General features: G+C 27.1%; 2 protein-coding genes and 1 non-coding gene across 3 annotated transcripts in view; 1 reads left to right on the forward strand and 2 right to left on the reverse strand.

Moving 5' to 3' along the window:
- Nucleotides 1–25,582, reverse strand: part of LOC117181607 — a 327,912-nt gene that overhangs the window by 228,791 nt on the left and 73,539 nt on the right. The gene's annotated exons all lie outside the window — the stretch shown is intronic.
- Trnac-gca lies at nt 16,034–16,105 on the reverse strand. Its single transcript has one exon. It is a non-coding gene; the product is annotated as a tRNA-Cys (tRNA).
- Nucleotides 18,118–22,543, forward strand: LOC117181608. Its single transcript, XM_033374470.1, has 2 exons — nt 18,118–18,424; nt 21,983–22,543. Exons 1-2 carry the CDS (start codon nt 18,272–18,274, stop codon nt 22,268–22,270), a joined length of 441 nt encoding a protein of 146 aa, XP_033230361.1. The 5' UTR covers nt 18,118–18,271; the 3' UTR covers nt 22,271–22,543.

Consider the following 25,582-nt stretch of genomic DNA (forward strand, 5'->3'; position numbering starts at 1 on the left):
TGAAAAATCTCTATCCCATCCACACACTACTCCTTTCCCTTGCCGAGTGAGTCACGCCTACCCCGAAAGGGAAATGGCTTAATGGTATAATAATAATAATAATAATAATAATAATAATAATAACGCTTCAAAACTCTTAAAAAATGGTTACGTTTTATCTATATAAGGGTGAAAATCACAATATCAATACAATTCGCCTAAATAATTCTTTTTTTTTAAATATGGTAGTTCGTATTGAAGTAAACCATTTTTTTCCATGAGTCCCTTACAAACCCTTTAAAAGCGATGAAACTCCTTAGAATCGCTTAAAATATCCAAAATCGCCATAAAAATTCCTTCAACTTCTTTGAAAATCCTTAGAAATCATTTTAAATGTCTGAAAAACGTTAAACCCCTTTGAAATTCCGTAAAATATTTTGAAAACTTACAAAATCCATTGAAATCTTTCAAATGTCATTTAAATTTAATTTAACTCTTAAAAGCCATTGAAAATCCTCGAAATCCCTGAAAATCATCGAAACCCTCTTGTATCTCTTAATATCTATTAAAGTACAGTAAAATCGTTTGAAATCTGGGTAAATCCCTTAGAATATATCAAAGTCCATAGAAATATTTAAAATCCATTGAAATTGCTCGAAATCCCTGAGAATTGCCAAACCCCTTTATTATCTCTTAAAATGTGTTAAAACGCCTTACAATCTAATAAAATACCTTAAAGTCAATCGAAATTTTGAAAATTTTTTGGCATCTCATTAAATCCCTTCTAAAGCTCAGAAATCTTGATAAAATCCCCAGATATTCTTCAAAATTTAAGAAAATACTTCGGAATCGCATAATGTACTTTGACATCTAGTGACTCATTTTGAAATCACTTAAAATCGCTTATGACCCTTTAAAACATGTAAAAATTCTTCCAATCTTCAAAATCCCTTATAATCCTAGAAAATACATGGACTTCGCTTAAAATCCATTTGGATCCATTAAGAACTGTAAAAATCAGTTAAAACTCTTGACATTCTGTGGAATATTTCGAAACCTTATGGGATCACTTAACATTATTGGAATCCCTTTAAAATTCATTGAAGTTTTTAAAATCCGTTAAAATCTTTCGGAATCTCTTGAAACCCCTTCCCATATGTTAAAATCTATTAACATATTTTAAAAGTTATTAAAAATCCTTGAAATTGTTTAAACTCCTTCATAGGATTTGTAAATCCTTGAAAAATCAGTTAAATGTTTTAAAGTCTTATGAAATATCTTTGAAATGCTAATAAAATCCCCTAATACCATTCAAAATTCTTAAAAATACTTTGATATAATCTCAAATCATTTAAACTCCTTTAAAATTCCGTGAAATATTTCAAAATCTTCTAAAATACCTTGATTTTTGAAAATTTTTGAGACTTAATAAAATCCCTAAAAAGCTTTGAAAATCTCATTGAATTCAATAAAAATGTTTCGAAGTAACTCCCAAAGATATTTTGTATCTGAAATTGAATACAAATGTTGCAAACAACTGAAACCCACAATTATGCAAAGTCGGATAATTTGTATTTGCCTATTCCGATAAAAATAACCCATGCTGAATAATAATTGTAGGTTTTAATTCTGTGCAAAATTTATATCTAACTATAGATAAAAAATATCTCTGGTATTTACTGCGTTTTAATTCTCTGAAATGTCATATATTCATCAAGTATTCCTTTAAAAAGGCTTAAAATTCCTTAAAATCTGTTGACATACATTCAAATATTTTAAAATCTCGTTTACTGTAAAAATAATTTATATATGTTTGATTTATTGAGTAGAAAAATTTAAAATCTTATGTAAAAATTAGCGGTAAATAGAAAAAAATCTTTCCAAACTTCACAAGAGAGGAAGGGGGGAGTCCAAAATTTGAAAAATTATTCTTACGTAATTAATTAATTGTGAAATATTCATCAGTCTAGCTAAAATTTCTTGCTTATTAAAAAAATGTTATACGAACAAAATTAATTATTAATAATATCGCATTAAAGGAAGCTTTTTGTTAGTTCTTGTAAAAATTAATTTGCGTATTCAACTTCAGATAAAAAATGTCCCTGGCATTTACTGCGTTGTAATTCTTTGAAATATTATTATAGTCCTCATGTATTCCTTCGAAAAAACTTAAAATTCTTTCAAATCGGTTGAAATATATTCAAATCAATGGAATTTTTTCAAATCTTTTTCGTGTACGCTAAAAATAAATCGTATATGTTCGATATATTAAGCAGAATCATTTTTAATATTACGTAAAAAGAGGCGGCGAATAATAAAAATCTCACGAAATTCTGTAAGAGGGTTGGGGAAGTCTTAAAATTGAAAAATCATTCTTACATAAATAATTAATTTTGAATATCCATCATTTTAGCTAATATTTCTTGCCTATTAAAAAAACTGTGAATCAAACAAAATTAATTGTTAACAATAGTGCATAGCATAAAACTTTTCGTTATTTCTTGTCAAAATTCATTTTAAGGCTTCATTTTTACTAAAATTTCAGTTCCCTATTTCTTTATGCTTATGATGTACGTGTACGCCATGTAATCCAGTGGCCACTATCACTTCTGCATGCACTAATAGGTCCCCGAGATTACTTTTTTTCAAAAGGTAAAAAAAGGCTCCTGATTACGAATATGTTGGGTAGGGTTTCGAAATCCGGGCCAATTTTAGTTTATACAATTTTTTAAAGCAATTCCATTATTTATTCAAAAAAAAATGTGTTAATAATTTTTGGTATGGCTGATAAAAAATAAATTTATTTTGTATATTGCACTTTTTTCGTAGAATGAACCGTTTGCAATGTTTGTCTTCTACCGAACTGTTTGCCTTATACACAAATTTATTTTTAACAAAATTGCCATATTTGCACAGTGTTACCTATTGCTAAGAAAAATTTACAACTTGTAAATTGACTAGATTGAGGATAGATCTCTTGATAGGAAAAAAATCATCCCATCGAATGAAAACTTCTCTCCTCAAATTGTTCTTAAAAAGTTCCTATTTTTAAGAGGAAATCTTTAGACTCTTCCATTATTAATAGACAATCATCCAGATCAATCAGTATCATAATATTGCTTTAAAATGTTGCGAAATCTTTACCTAGAATTAATAACCTAATTTGTTGTTCGTAATTCCTTGTGCTGAATTGTTTATAACCATTGCTTTCAATTAGTCCCCTTGATACATGATTAAACCTTTCACTCACGTGATTTTTTCTCGTACGACAAAGTCATTAATTATTCACGGCATTATAAACAATGTATTTGTTATAAATATGCGCTCCCCTAAATCCACAATTTTTAAGTTCTTAAAAATGAATCTTAAAAATAGCAACTTTTTAACAACAATTTAAGGAGAGAAGTTTTCATTCGATCGAAAGATTTCTTTTTTATTTCAAGAGATCTATCCTCGATATAGACAGAGTAACCGTTTTAAAATGTTCTGAGCAATAGATTCTTAGGAAACGCTGTACAAATATGGCAATTTGTTTTTAAAAACATTTGTTTATAAGGCTGTACATTGCAAACGGTTCGTCGTACGAAAAAAGTGCAAGATACAAAAAAGTTTAATTTTTGCTGAGCCATACTACAAATAATTTAACACATTTTTTCGTGAATAAATGATGAAATTTTTTTTTTTTAATTGTTAAAACAGATATTGACCCAGATTTCGTAAACCTACTCAAGATATTCGTAACCAGGGGCCTTTTTTAATTTTCAAAAAGAGTAATCTCGGAAAACTATTAGTGCATACACAATTTTTAATGGCTACCGGATTAATGGACCATTTTTCAGGTTGGTAGAATGCCAATAACGCCTGAGTTTATCAGACCAGCTCTACAGTCCTGCTGTGCATGTCGCCGCTTTACAGGCGCACGAAATAATCACTTCCGAAATCGTGCCTTCAATTTCGCTTTTAATTAAAAACTTAAACTTTTTCCTTGATTTAGTTTAGTACAGAAAAGTTGAACAACTGCCACTCGGCCAGATCGGGAATCCTGGTCGGGGCCAGGTCGCGTATGAAACACACGCCCAGATCGGGGCCAGGTCGGGGTACCCGATTGGGAAACCCGATCGGTACACGATGAGTCTCATTATAATCCATTCATGAATCTCACAAATGGAGATTTAATATAAGTGAACTCGAAAGTATCGAATGGTCCTTTCCTTTCGAAGGCCACCTTAATATTTTGAATTTCCTATTAAGTTATTTTAAGTTAAAATTAAAGTACTACAGGCACGAAAAGAAAAGGTTTCAGAATACAAAATTTAATTATACTTTTGAAAAACGTAAAATTATTGTGGATGGTATCAGTTTCGAGAAAAAATTTTGTTATTAATGAAAAAAATGTATGATAACCAGGAATATTTTAAATAAGAATTTTAATTTCTTGAAAAAAAATGTTGTCTATAAAACTTTTTAACAAATTAGAAAAAGTTATTTCGCAAAAAGATTCCCTATAACTTGACATTTTCGAATGCTTCCAAAGAAAATCAACGGGAAATAACCTATTATCTACGATTTATTAACATTTTACTGTAAATAAATTCAATTTTTTGTCAATTGTTGTAGATAATTTTTTCGCCAAAAAATTGCGCCATCATTTATTAGATCGTTTTAGTTTTTTTAATCGGTTAAGAAGAAATATAGACCAAACAACTTTTAAACAAAAATGAAATGTTTTGAATTAAATATTTCTGGTCCTTAACGTATTTCTGTAATAAATTTATTATTAATCCAGAATCAGAGTTTCAATAACATAATTGATTGTATCACATTTAAAAACATAATTTTGTGCATACTGCAATTCATTTTTTGTCAACAGATTTGATAATTCGAACTTTATATTAAATCGAAGAACCTTGAGTTCTTTAATAATAATTGAAAATAAAAGAACTTGATCAATTTCATCACATAATATTTGACTCATCTAATGGTAAATATACTAATTTTACCTAAAACAATTGAATTATTTATTAATTTATTTGAGGTTAGGGTTCAAGTTGCCCGCAGAGTGTAATTACTTAATCTCATCTTCTTTACTGACTGGTGTTTGGTGCCTCCGAACACGTGGCCTACTCGCCTTATGCATTTTTAATCATTGCTAGAATATTATAAACGAGTAGTATGTATACAAATTTCACTGCACTACTAGAAAAAATCAAGCAGCACTAGTTCTGCGAGCGCACGGAGATGGCGTTTCAGTAGGAAATCGGTTTAGCCCGGTCGGGCCCAGGTATGGGCCACAGAGTTCTACTGATCAGGGCCTGATCGGGAAATCTGATCGGGGCCAGATCAGTATTACGTTTGAAATCGAGCGATTTCTGCACGGGAAATACAATAATTTCCCATCAAATCATTGAGTTTTCAACTAACAGTGATAAATGTCCCAGCAAAACTGGAACTTTGCTATTCATTTACAGTTAGAAAAATTTATTTCGAACTAAAAAATGGTTAATAAAGTAATTGACTTTTTATATAAGGAAATTAATATTTAACTAATAAGATGAATATTCGATAAAAACAAAATACATTTTTGACCAAATAATTGAATTTTCAACCCAGAAGATTACCTTTTTACTAAAACAGACCAATTTTCAACAAAATACATACATGAATTTTGAACTAAAAACCATCTATTTTACGCCAAAAATTAAACAATTAAATTTTAAGTTAAAATATTAGTTTTCAAAGAAATAGCTCATTTATCTACAAAATAAATATACTTTCAACCAGGAAGATTGCATTTTTATAGAAAAATAAACTTTTCACAAAAAATGAAATAGTAGAAATTTACCTAAAGTGATAAACCTTCAACAACAATAAAATGTGTTTTTAACTGAATAGTTGAATTTTCAACTAAAAAGGATAAATTTTGAACCAAAATAAGAACAGTTAAATTTCCAGCCGGTAAAAAATTTACAACCAAATAGTTCAATTTTCAACAAAGGAAATACATTTTTAGCCAAAAAGGGATTTTTCAACTGATGAGATTACTTTTACATAAAAAAGATGCATTTTTAATAAAATATAGATAACTTATTAACGAGAAATATAAATTTAAAAAATAGGTAAATTTTGAAGAAAAAAGATAGTTTTCAAGTAAAATGATAAATCTTTAAACAAAAAATGATTTTTTAACGAACTAGTTGAATTTTCAACCAAAAAATATGGCTTCTGAATGAAAAATATTAGAGTTGATATTTGACTGAAAAATAATTTTATTTTAAACCAGAAACAGTTGAATTTGGCCAAAAAAGATGATTTTTCAACAAAGTAGTTGAATCTTCAACCAAAAAAAATTAATTTTTTGACATTTCTTGACTTTCCGTGACAGTATGGAATTCCCGAACCTGTAGCAAACCTGAATATGCTTTTTTATTTGTCAATACTTCTAGAATAAGAGAAAAATTTTAAATAATTTTTTTTTTATTCCTACCTGTGAATCCGTGTTGATTGCAATGAAATGTATCGCTCTATTTTATAACATTTCAGTGAATTCTCGTTTGCCTGGAAACAAGAAAAACACTTGCACACAATTTGTGCCAAGAAGATATCTTCTCTTTTTCTATTATTTAAGATATGAATTCCGAAGTGATAAGAAAACTATTTTGAATTGCTGCTGTAGAGCTTGAGAGATTCTTGTTAAAAAATACATATTTCTGTTGCTCGTGGCGATTGATTTCGGCTATAAAGACAGACGAGTAGCTCTGGAGAAGAATATTTAAACAACTAGCGGAAAACTGTTCAAACGAGAAGCACGTAGTTTAAACTGAACCATAGCAGTATTTCATATTGTTCCTGTTATTATCGTTTTACTTTAAAATATAAAAGTAGCAACAAAATCATAAATTATTGTATATTTCAAGGTTTCAAAATATTTAAAATTCGATGGATTGGAAGTTCTTAAAATATTTATTCAAATTTTGTACTTTTCATCTAAGGGTTAGAAAAGATACCATAATTATGGAATTGAGATAAATGCATGATTTGGGTGGTTAAAGAGAGATTGGATTTGTTTTATATCAAAAAATGTATGAAATGTCTATTTTTAATCGATATTTTAATACCCTAGCAGTAAATAGGGATTCACGAAGCGCACTATCACTTCTCTGGATTTTTTTCTAACATTAATAGTATAAACAATTTAAGAATTCAATGATAAATTTTTTTAAAACTCTAATTAATTATTTCAAATTGATAGCCTTTGAAATTAAAAAAAAATATATTGAATGATTTTTAATTGAAAAGGTTCGAAATCAAACATGTATAAATTAGGAAACATTTTATACATTAAGGACAATATTTCGCATGCAATAGACAATAATTGAGCTTGTATCATTTCTAAATAAACACATTTGAAATTAAATAAGTCGAAATTAAAAAAAATGAATTTAAGAATTCCGACATTGAATAAATTCAGATTAAAATATCGAAAATAGGGCAATTTTAGAACTTTAAAATGAAATATTTTTCGATTAGAATTTGGAGATCTGGACCTTTTAAAATATCAAGAAATTGAAATCGTATTATTTTTAATTAAAAATGTTAAAAACTGAATAATTAAAAATTTAGAATTTTTAATTTCAATAATTTTCAATTCTAAGCAATATATTGCATGATGAAATTAAATTTAATATTAAAATTAAAATAGTTTAATCCCTATGCATTTTTATTTTAAACAACACACGTTTTATATTTTTATATTTTTCAATTTTAAATGATTAATTATTTAAAATTTGCAAATAAAAATCGTACAATTTAGAGATATTATATTATAATAAGTTTTATATTATATACTATATTATATTAAGTTGATTATGAATTTTTAATATTTTGGAACATTTTTAAATAAAGAAGAATTCAATTTTCAATGCCCAGTTCTAAAACATTCTCATTTTAAGGTGTGAATTTAAGTAATTATTTTCTTGATTTTTCATTGTTTTTAAATTTATGCTAGAGGCATTTAATTCAGAATTGCTTAATTATTTATATATCATTTAAATTGTAAATTGAGAATATATCAAATCATTTTAATATTCTATGATTTCGAAACATAAAAAAAATCTGTATGTTCAAAATTGCAATAAAACAATTTAGAATATTTCATTTTATAATTATTAAATTTAAAACTAACTGTTAAGGCTTCTAATACACAATGTTTCAATTTTGAAAGACCTAATAATGATATTTATTAATTTAAACTTTTAAAAATTGCAGTAATCACACTTAAGTTCAAGACTTCAAAAATTTAATTGTTTTAAAATTACACATTCCAAACTATAATTTTAAATTGAGATTATAGAAATTTCAAAAATGATGAATATATTATTAATAGTAAGTATACTACGTAAATTAAGTCTGAAACGAAGACGCTAAAAATAATTAATTTTCAAATTGTGCATCACGAATTTTTAACTTTAATCATTTTAATCTAAACTGCAAAATATTAACTTGAAAATCCATAATGGAGCATTTCCATGCAATGGAAAGAAGCTCCATATGCAAGACAATTTTTACGATATCAAATTGACGTATATACTAATAAACAGTCACATTGAAATGACAGAAAAAGACGCGAATTGAAAAATAAGTGGATTAGTTGAATGATTAATATTGATTGTTATTACTAATTAAAATAAAATATAAATAATTATAAATTAATGTTAAGGGAATATTTATAATAACCTCTAATTACTGCGAAAATTTCTAGAGATCAGAAAATCTGAATATGAATATGAGTGTAAAAGAGAAAAATTTATTTATTTAATAACAATGAGAATGGACCAAATTATGAGAGTCGACTATTAGGCTCAAGAGTCAAGAGCATCCCTGGAATATGTTGATGGCGGAAGCTTTTAGCAATTTAACCCTATTTCTCATTTGCTCCGAAGTTTCTGCTGTCCAGGCTTATTACACGTTATGAATACGTTTCTGCCTGCATAGTCTTGCGTCTCGGTAATGAATGTATTTTTTCTGAACTAGAGTGAAAGAAGTACCCTCAAGGTGTGCCTTTAGTTAAACTTGCAATGTTAACACGCTCATTCACGTCGACATGAATAATAGTCCAGGCATCTCGTACAAAAAAAGGCTTTTTTACCGCTTTAATTAGGTAAAGGGCTTTTTCAAAAATCGTGTTTGCATAAATTGACTCTTCCCACCATATCCCAGACTGTTGAACCAACTTTGGCCCGAACATGGACCAACCATCAGGGCAAATATGGGAAATCTTTCGTTAACGAGTAAATCCGACTACTGGCCCAACTCTGGGCCAAAGTCCTTCCAGAGATCGGCATGAAGGGATTGAGAAAGTTATGAAGAGGTTAGGCCGACTATTGGCCTAACAATGGCCCAAACATGGATCAACCATCGGGGCAACTATGGGACATCTTTCGTTAACGAGTAACGCCGACTACCGGCCCAACTCTGGGCCAAAGTTGGCCCGGAGATCGGCATAAAGGGATTTAAACATTCTTTTCAATGAAAATAGGAAAAAATTTATAAATGAATTTCGAAATATTCAAAGTAATTTGAAAGAAGTTTAAAATATTTGAGAAGAATTAAAAAAAAAGCAAAAGAATTTTCAAAAGATTTTAGAGGCTTTAAATACTTTTTATGAGTCCGAAAGATTGTAAGTGATTGTAAGGGATTTTGTGCCATTTCAATGGATTTAATATGGTTTAAAACGTAAGTAAAAGAACTTAAAATATTAGAAAGCATTTTAAATGATTTTAAAAGAAAATCAAAAGAGTTTAAGGATTTTCATGTCATTTAAAAATATTTTGAAGTATTTAAACAGACTTCCAGGAATTTCGAGGGATTTAACCGGAGTTACTTGATTTTGAAAATTTTTAAATTTATAAACAAATTTTAAAAGATTTCAAAATACTTAAAAGAGTTCAAGATATTTTTAATGAATTTAAGAGATTTTAAGTAATTTTGAAGATTTTTTAAAGAATTTCGGTAGATCTTAAATGGCTTTTAAGATTTTAAAGTAATTTTAAAATATAAATAATGTTCTTGACTTCTTTAAAAACTGTTAAATATCTTGAAATCTTCGAGAATTTGTAGAAAATCCTTTGAATTCTAATGAATTTCTTGAAATATATATATAATGGTTTTTTTTAATCTTTTGTAATATCTTAAAATATTTTTTAATTTACTTTAAATCTTGTTTAATCACATAAAATATTCAATAATAATTTGCAATATTTTAAAAATCTGAAATCCTATTACATATATTATTATGAGCGTAGTAATATTTTGTATAGAATGGTTCACAGAAATTTGCAGACGGCCATGCACAGCTAACGGATATAATTCAGATTTTTTTGTAATACTTCCAGCTAGGGAGGCTTTAGGCGTTAGATAGAAATTAGGGATGCGAAACTTATAGGGTTCGAACCCCAAGGCGAATTCAAATTTTCATAGCGTGCGTTTATGAACAGTGTAGTGATTGTATTATATTTATTAAACTACCCATCGTATTCTCTACTATAAGATTAGTTTTATAAAATTTAATGGATATTTTTTCCCCCTGTAATTGTCATAGTTGGCCCGATTTTGATAATACCATGGTTGAACCAACCATGGTAGCCAATAGTCGGGAAACAGAGTTGGGCCATAGTTATCATTTCGGTATGTTTGCCAATGCCTGGTTGGCAAAGTTAGCCCAACTCCGAGAAAGTTGGCCCGACTATGGCCCAATGGAAAATTCGCACATAGAATTTAAGAGAAAAATTTACGTGAAAACAAATGATAGGAAAGTTAAAAAACAAGAACATTTAATCTTCATTAGATGCCGGGTTATGATCCTTCAAAATAACCGGATTTTTTTTAAGTGATTGAAAAATAACTAAAATTATGAAGTTTGTATCTCCACTTTGAAACCCTTTTATTTTATAAAAAAATGTAAATAAAACTTTTAAAATTCATATCTCTATCTAGTCTGAAAAGACGTTAAGAATTTCTATTATTCTCTTATTATAATACAGATTCCTTAAAAAAATGAAATACGTAACATTTCGCAAAATAATGGGTGTTTTTCTGAAAAAGGATTCATATTTCGATCTCTCTAGCAGCTTAATGGAAAAGCACCCGACCGGCAATCGGAAGTTCTGTGGCTCGATTCTCAGCGGAACGAAGGAGATCTTTTCACAGAAAAAATGTAATTCTTAATTATTGCAAGCATACAGATATTTTAAATTTTATAATGCGATATTTGTTTTGAGGTACTCCTATTTACCTTGTTTTTAATTTTCTAATAGTATAAAATATATCTTCAGCTAGTAAATGTGTACTATGAGAAATTAGACTGGCTAGTTTCTGACCACCTACTGGTGGGAAAGGGGTTTGAAATTGGCAGGAACTTTCCATATTCCAGGAAAGTGCAATTTCCCAGCAAATGTCATTCATCAAACGGCAGGTTGCACGTACAAGGGTAAGTGCCATAATAACTAACCATATTACACCGAGCTGACGGCGTATAACTCGAACACGCTCGAACACGCAAGGCATTCTTACTTATAGCAGTATTTGTTACAATAATCTGATAACAAAAATCACTAAACGTGAAATTCTCTGTACAAAGGACTCGCTCACCTTTTTTCTATAACACGTACAATTTTCTAACCAATAATTTGAATATTTACGTCCAGCGAATATAAACCTAAAATCACGGTGAGGCTGAACCAACTTTTTTACCTTTTTTAAAAAGTTAAATTTTCGGGAATATTATAACTTACCAGCAGGAAGGAAATTTTACGAATTGGACAATTCCATTAGACAGGAGTTTCATTTGTATATTATTCCCAAATCAAAGCATTCAAAAAATTAACAATTTAATTTTTACTTGAACAATATCTCAAGTTTGAATTATTTCCAATTAAAATTTCGAAAATAGGAAATTTCAAAATGTTAACAATTGAATGTTTTCAGATTCGAATTTTAAATAGTAGTCGAAAATTCAAAATTCAAAATTTAAATTCAAAAGTAAATAATTTAAAATACAAATATTTAAAATTTAAATGATTTTAAATTCGAGGCAATTAACCTTTGACAATTTGAAAATTAAATCTAAATTGAATATTTCAAAGTCAACACTTGTGAAATTGTAGAATTGAAAATTTAACATAAAAATTGCAGATATTTTAAATAAATTTAATCGTTCAAAAATTTGAAATTCTCGAAATTATAATTATACTTTTCAAAACTCAACAATAAATGAAAAATGAAAACAAAAATGAAAACTCTAAAATTGTAACCACTTTAAAATAAAGAAATCATTCAATTAGTGCGATATCTTTTTTTCAATTACAAGATATTACATTGAAAATTTAAAAAAGAATACAAAATAAGATCGTACTGATTCTAATTTTTGAAATTGCAGAACGAAGCATTTAAATTCGAAAATGATTTTTTAAAATTTATATTGCAGATTATTAATATTTTGTAATATTATCAATAACAAAATAATTCAATTTTCTATAACTACTTCTAAAATCATCTCATTTTTAAGCCTTAATTTTGAAAAATGATTTTCTTAATTTTGCATTGCTTTGAATTTATTCTGGATACACTTAATACAAGATTGTTTCGTTACATACATTAAATAAAATTATTTCATTAAAACCTGATTATAAAGGCTTTTCGCATGAAATTTTGAATTTTGAAAGATTGAACAGTAAAACTGTCCTAACTTAAACTGTTTTATTATTGCTCGCTAAAAAGTATTATTTTACATTGAAATTATATACATTTTGAAGACGATAAATATATTTTTAATAAGTATATCCTTCAGTAATCGTGGAATTTTTATTATTATGTACTCTCTAAATTTAAATTAGTAAAATATAACTAATTTTCAGTTGAATTACTGTTAGAATTCAGTTACTGACAATTAGTAAAAATATACTGATTAAATTAGTCATTACTGTCACACTGCGCACAATCTAACTTTGTAATTAAAGATTTCTTTAAAATTTTAAATGTAAATAATAAAAAAAAAATGAATTCAATACAAGAAATATACTTTTACATTTATTTATATTTTTTATCACAAGTGTAACTTTATAATTGCATGAATAGTAAAACAGTCGATAATTTGCAATGAAGTATTACTATGTAGAATGAAAAATTCCCATGGACTGTCAGTGAGCGTTATAGATTGCAGAAAAAATGGTTGAAAGTTAAAACATTAATCAATGAAAGTAAACTAAATATTTTAATTATTCTTAATTTTTGTAATTAGAGAGAAAGAAAATTCGTATATATCAAAATCAGATTAAATAATTCTTATTAATTCCGAGAGTGAAGAAAGATGAAAAAGCTGGCGATGTACACTTTTTATCTTGTACAACGATCTTCCTCCGAGTATAACCGAGCCAAGCGCTGCTTAACCTCGGCGATTGAACAAGAAGTATTAACAATTCCATGCATTCTCTTGGACAATTATAATTTTAAAACATTCAAATTTTATCTGTGTTGTATGATTTATATACCATACAATTAAATAAAATCGAAATAGAATTGATACGACAAATTTTACTCAAATAGAATGCATTAAAAAATGTTACCTCAAAGAGAATAAAATTTAAACGGTTGACATGAAAAAATCTGTAATTCAAAAACGCATAAACTTGGTATGAATCTTGTAAATATGCGTATGCAAATCAATATAAATGCCTTTCATTGAGGACATGGAATATTTGATCGATCGATGGCTGTCAGCTTTGCCAATTTCAATGCCCCTTTGTCCTAGAGCCAAATGCACGTTTCGAATAATTCAGAATTCTATCTGAAATCAGGTTTGGCCCGTTTTGATCGAAATAGTTCACCATTGACGTGTAGCCAACTGGAATCCTCAGATATCGCACTTGTGTCTAAGTCACCGCCGGCGCAGTTTATCCGCGTGTATAAAAATTGCAAAATATTTTTAGAAGCATCTCACATTTCGAACGAAAAACAAATTCCATGTGACTCACATTCTGCAAATAATAACAACAAAAAACCTATATGATTACTTTTGTCCTGGAAAGATAGATGGGTTTTCTTAGAAGATGTTAAATTTATGCAAATAAATACTAAATTATCAATAATTTAATGAAAATTGAATGAATTGAGCGTACCTATCTTATTCAGATAAAAATGCGAAAAACATGAAATCCCACCAAAAACATCTGCGATCAAAAAAATCTGCAAAAGTATGATTAAACATGATTATTTGAAATCCAAGCTGGCCAAATAATTTAGAAACAAATATTGATAATAAAATATATTAGAGAATTTTTTTCCTGCAGTATCCTGTAGAATTTTCTGAAATAAATCATGCAAATCCATTTTAAATATTCTAAAACTTGGAAGGATTGTATTATACCATCAATAGTCCATACCTAGCAATTTTCAAAACTTATTTTGCTTATAAATTCAATCCCGCAAAGTTGTTTAATGTCAGAAATGGGGTTTTAAATTTTATTAAAAAATGTTTGATAGAAATTTCATGGAATAAGGGAAAATAATTTAAAAGTTGAATTAAAAAAGTAAGTTATAAAACTTATAGATGCTTGAAAATTCATCTAAATTAAAATTTAAATAGCCCAGTTATTATTTTCTAAAGGCTTTTCATTTACAATTTTTGGGAATAATTTAGTTCGATGACTTCCGAATTTTTGAGTAAATAGTTGAAAATATTTTGGAAAATTGTTTTCATAGTCCTAAAGTAAAATATCAATTTGGGGCGACCAAAACATTTTCATATTTCCCCCCAAAACCCCCTAAAGCGTCAAAGAAAATTAGTTAATAAATTGCCAATAGAAGCAATTATTAGTAAATTTCTTATTCGGAAAAGGGTTAGGGTGCGACAAAACTTCCCGCTTTACTTATCCAGCTAAAAAATTATCATTCAAAATTTTTTTAATTCGTACGATAAATTATAATTTATTAATGAAACAATCTTGATTTAACATATAATTTTAATCTTAGTTATAACACTTTTTAATGGTTACTATTCTAATTTTTCAAATTAATCAACTGCTAAAAAATAAAATTAATGAATAATTATCATTCAAATAATTCAAATGAAATTGTATTTTACACTTAATGAAATCTTTGATCGATTTACATTTCATTCAATATAACACATTTCTTCTCATATTTGTCGTTCTGAAATTTTATTTAAAAACATAAAAATATTCATTATTTTCGTTTTTTCATAAAAATACCATTGTTGTTAGGACAAATTTATAAAAGTAAATATAAAGTGATTATAATTTCGCAAATAAATCGAATTGTTTTAAAAAATTAGTTATTAAAAAAAATTCTTCATTCTTTTTATATTTCTAGACAAAAATGCAAATATTTTTCGGTCTCCCGCGGCTGATATTTTACTTCTGGACTAGAAAAGTTTCTAAAATGTTTCTAGATTTTTTTAGAAAGAAGGCAAAAGCTTTAAAATCATTTTACTCAAAAACTTGGAAAATTATGCGTATCAATCTTCGAATAGTTACGATTTACAACATTGTTTATAACTGGTCTACCATTATTTTTATTTATTAATATAAATTTATTTTTCATTTTCAATGTTTTAAATTATTTATTGAATACAACGTTCATTGAATTACAATTTTGAAATACAAATAATAAATAATTAAACTCGTCCAATTTGATTTCACATCTAACCTTTTACATTTTTAATTTCCCATAATTAAAATTTATTATGTTCATAGATACGGGCAAAATGATTGTAAGCGCGACCTTTTTCGTGGAGTATTACGACAATATCTCATAACGTGAGAGTAAGCGATACCACGCACTTGTGCACACCAGCACTTATATGTGGGGCTTTTGAAGATGTCATGAACATATATGTGTATATATATATACCCTTAATTAATGAAATTATATCAATGGATCTAGGATGATTTCAAAAGAACGTTAAAATAAAAAATTTAAAGAACTTTTGATTACAGATCTGAAATGTTCAGAATTTAAAAAAAAATAATGTAAAAATTTAAGGGGACACCCGGGTTTGAACCAGGGACCTCTCGATCTGCAGTCGAATGCTCTACCACTGAGCTATATCCCCTGTTGAAATTGAAGTTTTTTTTGAAGATGGAAACAACTGAAGAATAAACATCACTATAAAGAAACTGATAAGGGATCATCCATAAATTACATAGCATTCCTCTGTTTTCTATAAGGAAAAATATGTAACGTATGTAAAAAAATTATAAGAATTGAAAAAATGAATCAACTGTGTGATTTTACTGTTCAACCTTGGAAGAATTTTCAATAATTGCAAATCAATAAAATGTAATGCAATTAAACTATAAATATTCAAAATTGAACTAAACTTTAAAAAACATTGTTAAAAATTAAGAATTTTTGATTTTATATTTACAAAATTCAAGAAATTTCAATTGTAGCACTTGGAATTACAAATTTTTGAAGTTAAAGACTTTTCAATTTTAAATATTTACAATTAAAGCTTCGTAATTTTGAATTTTTACAAGTTAAAAATCTGTAACTTTGATGATTTACACTTTTGAATTATCTTCAATTTAGAAGATTTAGAATATTGAAAACTCTTGACTTGTAATCTTAAGAAATTTTAAATTTAAGAATGTTATTTTATACATCTTTGAAACTGTAGAATCTTTCATTGCATTCGTAAAAATTAAAGAATTTTCCATTTTAAATCTTCAAAATTGAACTACGTATTTTTAAAAATATTTAAATCAGCATCATTTTTAACTATAATTATAACAAATTGATGAACATTTAAAATTTGACTTTTCCAAAACAAAAATGTAAAAAATATATACCTTCAAAATAAAAATATTCACAATTTAATCATTTTCAATTCTATATATTCAAAATTGAAGCATTTTCAACTGCATATCTTCAAAATTGTAGCACTTTGCATTGTAAATCTTTAAAATTAAGGATTTTCTAAATAAAAAAAAAATTTGGAAGATTTATAATTGAAAAGAGTTGACTTTTGATCTTCAAAACCTTCAGAACTTAAGAATTTTGATTTCATATTTATTATTCAAGAGCTTTCAATTTGAAATGTTCAAAATTGAACTGTTTATTTTAAAAAACAACATTCAAAATGACATTTTCTTAAATTATACGCATTAAGAATGGAAGAATCTTTATTTCTTTGTAAATAGTCAAGATAGAACCATTTCAAAAACATATTCAAAATTTCGAAACTTAAACTATAAACATTCAAAATTAAACATGTTGAAGAATTTTCAAATGTAAATATCTTCTAAGTGGATCAGTATCAAACATGAGGAACAGAAGAATGATTCGGAATTACAGAATCATTACAAAAAAATTTTTTTTTTAATTATAAAAATTTTTTTATTTCGCCAAAAACAGCATCAAAATGAAGAAAACTATTTTTACCAAAATACAAATTTTGTATCGAAAAAAACTCTTTTAACTAATGAAACTTTTCTTTCATTGAGAGCTACTGAACATTTTTCTTGGATTCAAAACATCCCAAATTAACTTCTTACTTTCTTTGCTTCTAATTCCTACTGAGACAAAATATTATATTTACATAAAAGTAATCTATATGCAATTTACTGAAAGCCATTTAAAAATAATATAAAAGTTGTATGAAAGCTGATGTAGCTATTTAAATATCGATTTTAATTTTTGATTCTTTATCGTATTTTATAGAACACATTTAGTTCGCATTTAGTACACGTTTCCAAATTAACCAAAATAACCAATTTTAAGCAATTAAGACTTAAATTATTTCAAAAAAAAATTCGAATCTATTTTTAATTTGAAAGATTGAAAACAATCTAAAGTGTAAACTATTTCTTATAGATAGGTAATCCAGATTTTAAAAAGGAGAAAATGGAAGTCAATTTTATCTTGAAAGCCACTCTAATTTTGAAAAAAATAAATTTAAAAATCTGCTGAAGAAGTGAAATTTAGATTAAATCCCAATTCGGCAATTTTTGCAGATGCTTTTTGAAAGCAGTTGTTACTATAGTTCTAAAATCCATTTATGAACTGTCTAATCAGTCTATCATAGTTTGTTTTTGGAAATTCAAAAGCCCATTAGAAACGTCAGAATTAGCATGATCGCCTTCGGGCGAAAAATGAAATATATTGTAATTAAGACTAACTTTTAATAAAACAAGTCAACGAGTACTGTAAACATTTTTACGTAACATTATTAATTATAAAAAATGACAAATGAAGGAAAAACTATAAATGAAGAAAAATGATAAATGAAGGGAAAATTATTGGTTCACAAAATGTCATAAGCCTTGTTATGGTGGCACTAAAAAACCTTCAGGATACTGATGGTTCCACAATCAGAAAAATACTCAATTATATTTCTCAAAGCTTTCCTAGAAGAGCTCCGAAAAAAAGGGTAAGATGCTGATAATTTATTTGTAAATGTATTTGAAAATTAAAACTTAATAACGAATAAAGGTTAGCCGTTTGTCAAAAAATGGCCTAACCACTAAAATAGACATTGCGAAAAAAGAGAATAAACATACATGTAAATATGAACTAATATTAAATTATGTGTACTCAAAAATTAGGCCAATAAACTCTCACATATTGGCGCTTACGGAATTTAAAAATTTATTTTCAATTAAAATTGACGAAAATATTGCTTCTAGAAGAAAATGAATGAAAGGGATTTTATTAGTATATTTTACATATTATAATTAATTATTATTATTTATTATATCTTTCCCTTTTCCATTATGCATATTATGTTTGTCATTTCGGAAAATTCCACACATTTTTTTACTTTCCTTCATTTCTGCATATTATTTTCATTTTTCTGAGTGCTTTTTTGTCTTTAGTATTTTGATTTTATGATTATACAAAAAAATGTAAGTAATACAGAAAATCTGTGACCTTCTTTTAACCCATTTCATTAGTGACACGCATAGAAATTTTTTTTTTTCTGATTTACATTATTTTTACCTAAAAAAATAGGTGGAACGAAATTATTAAAAATATTATACTCATTCTTGTTTACTACATGACTCGTTGCACACTGTGTGAATATGACTTAAAGTGGTCGTTTTCAGTTTTTTCTTTTAGATTATCTCGAATTTCGGAAATTGAAATTCTCAAATGATGAACTTTATTTATAAAAATTTATTTGTGAAAAAGAAACTTTAGATTTTAACTGATTATTTAATAATAAAGGTGATAATATTCTGTTTATACAGGTATGTATTGATAAGATTAAGAATTTTTTACACTAACACTTTAGTCAATCAAAATTCGTAAATAAGTAATTCTATTTGATAATAAACTTATTTCTGAATGTTTCTAAGCGTTATTCGTAAGAGACATTTTTAATTATAAATTCTTTTAATATTGATAAATAATTTTGTTTTCGACATGTTGGTACCAGACTATAATTTGCACATTTTTACACACATTCCAAGAGTTGAGAAAAACCAAATTATGGATGAAATCTTAGAATATCTTAGTTTGCAAAATATCTACGATGTAGGTAACGATAAGAAAATTTTAGTTACCATTCACCAAAAAAATTACGAGTACCTAATAATTTTACACAAAATGTAGATTTTAGAAGTTTTTGAAATTAAAGTTACAAGATAATGCAATTTTTTCTAAGATTCCAGGAAAATTGTTTATTAAAAAAAAAATTAATTTAAAGAAAATGGTTTCAAAGATTTAAAAAGATTTTTTAAAATGTAGGAAGATAATGTAAAATATTTTAAAGCTAAGTGAACAAAAAAATCTGAAAGATTTGAAGGAAATTTTTTTTTATTTTGCAGACATTTTTCAAAATTTGAGGAACATTTGAAAAAATTTTAAAGATATTCACAAGTTTTTAAACATAATTTGAGAACCTTCAAGATAATGAAAGCATTTTATTGAAGTTCCTGAAAATATTTAAAGTGATTCTTCATTTTTGAAAATTAATTTTAAGAGATTGCTTAAGAAGATTATTATAAATTACAAAAGATTTCCAAAATTATCATAAATGAATCCGGAAGATTAAACAAAATTCTAAGAATAATTCGAATCAATTAAAAAGATATTTCGAAATTACTTTATTTTGAAAAAATTTAACAACATCTTAAAACTTAGAAGATTTCCGAGCACATCTAAAATATTCTTAAATTTTTAACGCCAAAAAGTCTTCAATATCTTTTAAACTCAAGTCTAAAAAATTATAAAATAACTGGAGGTTAATTGTTTCTTATCTACTGGTATTATATCAATATATATTTTTAATATTGATTTTTATCTCTAAATTATGAAAAAAGTGCTCTCAAGCTCCGCTGAGATCCGAACCCAGGTTTTTCCGATTGACGGTCTGTTGAATTCCGACTTAATTACTTATACTTGTGAGATTGATTTTTCAAACATTCGAACGTTTTATATCTTTTGATATTATGGTTTTTACAAAAAAAATGTATTACATAATTTAATTTTAATTGTTTTTTGTCTACTGGTCTAATATGGATAAATAAATAAATAAATAATCCTTACAGCAAATGAATAAGGAAAAATAAATATCAATCAAAATTTTTATTTTGCACAAAGAATATTTTTGCCTCCTAATTATAATTTCCCTACAAGTTTTGTTGTATTCGAGACTGAAAAATCTTTTTTGGTTGCATATTTCGCAATTTTAATGAAAATTTATCTTTTTGATTTCAAAATTTATCTCTTTTGGTAAAAATTTCAGCTTTTTTAAATTAAAATTTTATTATTTAGGTTGAAAGATACAATGTTTTTTGTCTGAGGATTCAAATATTTGGTTAAAATCTTGTCTTTCTGGATTAATTAAAATGTTTTTGAGTTAAAATTAAAAATATTTTTTCAGCTTAATTGTCAGCTATTATATTTTTTGTTGAGAATTAATTTTTTGTGATAAAAAATTATATTACTAATGTTATTAATATCAACTTATATTATTTTTGTTTGAGAATTCATTTTCTCTAATTAAAAATACAACTACTTGGTTAAAACTATAATTACTTCGATAGGTAGTCATTTGTTTGGTATGGATGATTGATTAATTTACTTAAGAATTTGTCTTTTGGGGTAGAAAATTAACCTTCTTGATAACCCTTTTTTGTTTGTAAATGCAACCATTTGGTTAAAGGTTGACATTTTTGTTTAAGTTTTGATTTGACGTACATGAAATATTGAAACATCTTTATCAATTTTTGCACGATTCTTAAGCAAATTATATTTATGAAATTAAAAAAAAATTATAAAAAAATAAATCTAAAAAAGTAAATAGTCGACACTTTTATTTTGTATTAACCCCCCCCCCCTCTCCACCCATCGTGAAACTAGACACGCGCAGAGCACGTGGTGGATAAAGATTAAAAGCTAGTTACAATAAAAAGAAAGTCGGGGTCTTGATTTTACTTTTATTAAAATATCGCTCTTTAACGTGGATTAAATTTTTGTTATATTTTTATACAGAATTGCATAGTTTTTATGTTATTTTACATTTCAATATCTGATATCAGTGGAAATATTTCAATATTTGCGTATTCACTTTCACTTTCACCAAAGAACTACTTAAGCCCCTTTTTGACAAACGGCTTCAATTTTACTGATGATTTTTTCCTTCATATAAAACAAATACACTCAACTCTCGATATAAGAATGGTTTCGGTCATAGCATGCAGTAACGTTGATCCTAAATCTGAAGAATCCAAATGTCAAAAAGCAGGGTTACATGAACCATTTCTGTTTGATTTGAACGCATGGCGCAACCTGATGCAACTAATGTGCTGAGAGTGCGGCCCTCATGCTGTTTATCACGCTTGACTGAAATTGTCGAGGACGTCAATTCTAGGAATATCGTAAAACGGGGGTTCTTATATCGACAGTTGACTGTATTTTTTAAATTAGGCCTTTTTTAAAAATAACAATAGCTGTTATTCTATAAAGTAAATAAAAATTGCAGATAATCGCAGCTCTAAAACGGGGAGTGGAATTTGGAATTATGAAGCAAAAACGTGGTCATTACTTTTTGCCTTCAAGTGATGATGTCTCGACACGAAGACTTGAGAGCTTCGAACTTCATTCCACTATTCCACTTTCGATTGTACGTGCCAATATAAGATCTAGAGGTGCAAAAAAAAACTCGAAGGAAACGTCAATATTTTTATATGGATCGGGGAAAAGGTATCAAGGTGATGAGGAAAGAAACTGGAAAAAGACATTCTCCGACGCAACCTTACGCTCTTTCTGATATGTATTTTAATACCGATTACAAAGATTCAGTATCTTCGGTGGGTTTTATAGAGGATTTTCAAAACGCGGTTCATATTCAAGAAAATATTAATTTATAAGTTCTTCATTTAAATCGGTTCTGGTATTTCTATCAAAGGAAATATGTTCCAATTTTAAGAGAGTACTAAAAAAATTTTTTATTTAAGAGCATATTAAATTTACAGTATGTCATTTGAAAAGTAATTAGGTTGAATTGTGCATAGTAGTGTTGTGTATTTCATAGGCCATTTAAAAGTTACATATAATAATCCATCATTCATTCATTCTATTCATATTAAATCTCCTATATTTCCGCTCGATTATAATTTTTTTGTTATTGTGATTTTTGTTAATTTGATATCTCAAAAAATAACCCTAAATGTGGAGTTATTCCTGTTGCATGTAAATACTTTATCGTTGATTTTCAAGTTATTAATTTTACACTTTAGATCCAAATCATTATATTTTAAACGTGATGCATAGTTTTTAAATGAACTATTTTTAATGACTTAGGTTCAAGATCTTAATTTAAGAATGCTTCCATTTTTAAACGAAGTTTGGAACTGCTTCAGTTTTTGTGCCTTAAGTTTGAATTCATAATTTTAAAAGTTTCCATTCGGAAAGAATATAATTTTCAAATTTAATATAATAATTAAACTTTAAAGATGAACAATAATCTAATTCTTGATTTTTGAATGACAAAAACTTAATGGTATTTATCATTTTTCAAATTTTAATTTAAAATGACACTTTTGAATGCGCAGTTCTAAAGCAGTTTAATTTCCGAGGCAAAAGGAAAGTTTTTTGCTACAGAAGTTTAAATTCGAAAATATTTGGTTTGAAATTCCTTAATTTTTACAGGCCCCCCAATGACAAGTTTCAGAATGTTGTATTTTCAAATATTAAAAATATCGAATTTTCCGCTGTTACGGAATTTTGAATATAATTAACCGTTTTCCAGCTTGTTCAGGGCTAACGTTAGTGGATATTCTATAATACTAGAGTCTAGACCGTCGCTGAAAATTTCAGGACAATTTGACTACTAAATCTTTAAAAATTGAAAAATTTTATATTCAAAGCCTTGAATGTCAGTTTTAAATTTAATAACTTTAGATTTAAATATTCTAATTTTTTTGATTTAATAGTTGATAATTTCACAATTTTCAACCTAAAGGATTTGTAATTCAACAGTTCTGAATCAAATGTTTTTAAACAAAATTCAAATCAATGAATAATTACAACAATATTTTTGCCCTAAAAATTAGAAGATTCTAGAAACCGGCATGCGAAATTTAATTTTTTTTTCTTCGAAAATGTTCCAAAATTCTAAAAATTTCAAACTCAACTTTTAAAAAATTCGTTTCAAAAGCTTTGACACTTGCGCAATTTCAAAAATTGGAAGCAAAATAATTGTAAATAAAGTGTTAAAAATTAAACGATTTGACGCTGAAAAATAAAAAATAGTGTTATATAAAATCAAAATCGATAAGTATCAAACTATCTGAAATTGATACCTCAGTAATTTAATAATGAATCATTTCTTTAATTTTGAGTGGTTATAATTTTTGGAGTTTTCAATTTTCAGGTTGCACGCTAAATTTTCACTTTTTGGCTTTCATAATTTTAAATTTTGCAATGGGAATTAAAATGGTTAAAATGCAACAAGTATAATTAACAATTTGAACATTGTTCATCTTTAAATTATTTAAAATCACTTAAAATAATGCAAATTTATAAGCTTTGAGGTATGAATGTTGAATGAAAATTAATGTTTTACATTTAAAATTATGTTTTATTTTGAAAGTTTTTGTATAATAATTCAATGATAATGGTTTATAGTACTATTCTACTATTTTGAAAGATGTAATTCACTGAATTTATTTATTGATTTGAGAAAATTTTAATATTGAATTGCAACTTTTTAAATGTAATAACATATTTTAGTTCTCGAATTTCAGAAACATACATTAAATTTTTATGATATTTCATAAGAGAACAAAAATGTTCCTAAATATTGGGGGAAGTTGGGAAAGGGGTTGGACTAGACTTCCCGAATTTTTGGGACGTCTTTTATCTTTATTATGTCATTAAGCTAAATCCCTTTCGGGATAAGCGTAACTCACTCGATTCTAGACTCGTTATGCTGCTGGGGTGCAACCGATTTATATGAGAAAAGTATATCTATATATATCTATATCTAATATCTAGAATTCCCGTGTTGCCTATTTAATCAACACGTTTCGTTTCGCAGCACCGCTCTGACTCAAATAGCCGATAAATCTCTCTAGCAATCACCCCAGCCGAAGAGCCCCACAAAGTCATCGTGTGTCATAGATCACACAAAAATACCTAAACTTACCAATAATCCCACAGTAGGATTAACTATAATTTGATTAAACTAAAGGAATTCAATTAAATACGAAAAATGTTGACGCTATGAAGTGTTCAATCAAATTTAATTGATTAATTGGTTCATAATAAATTGAAAGGTGAAGTGGGCTTTCCTGAACGGCAGAGAAATGCGGACGTGGTCAGGTCTAATCGACACGCTCGAGTGCCAAGATCGTGAATGGAAGTAGGTAGGTGGTTAAGTTGACCGAGGTTCTAACTGGTACTAATTGAGTTCCTAATTGATCGAGGATGCCTGTCAAGAGGAAATACCGTAGCCCGGAATGCCACCTTTCCTTGACTTATAATATGGAGTTCGCTGGAAATAATAAGAATAATAATAATAATAATAATAATAATGATAATCACCTCAAGATGAAAATTAATAAATCGTATGCAGTAAAACAATACATTTTAAAAGTTCCTTTTAGGCCTAATTATTCTCGACCATAATGTTTTTAATTTTTACCTATTTTTTTGCATGATTTACATAATTGCATTTTCCAGTAATAAATTATGGGGCAATATTCCTCAACTGCCCCAACTCAAAAAGTCATGTTTTTCGATTGTCTCTAAACTCTGGGAATATGTTCGCCTACCCAACAGTAGTTAATCCACAAACTTATAGACCAGGATTACCAACCCTCCCCAAGTGAGGGGGGGTTGAATTTTCAACCCCAATGCCTGCAGGGGTAGTTTCAAACGCCTGTAACTTCCTTTCTAATTACGCGATTTAAAATTTTTATGAGGGTTTTGGAAAGTGCTTTGTACACGCTTTCATCCTGTCTTATTATTTATAACAAAAAAAATTGTTTAAACAATTTTTTTAATAAATCAATTGTTTATTTAACTTTTTTCGCAATTTAGGCATCTACGATTTTTTTTTAAATAGTCTCAAAAGAAA

Source organism: Belonocnema kinseyi, chromosome 10, assembly GCF_010883055.1.
Source record: "Belonocnema kinseyi isolate 2016_QV_RU_SX_M_011 chromosome 10, B_treatae_v1, whole genome shotgun sequence".
NCBI classification, from domain to species: Eukaryota; Metazoa; Arthropoda; class Insecta; order Hymenoptera; family Cynipidae; genus Belonocnema; species Belonocnema kinseyi.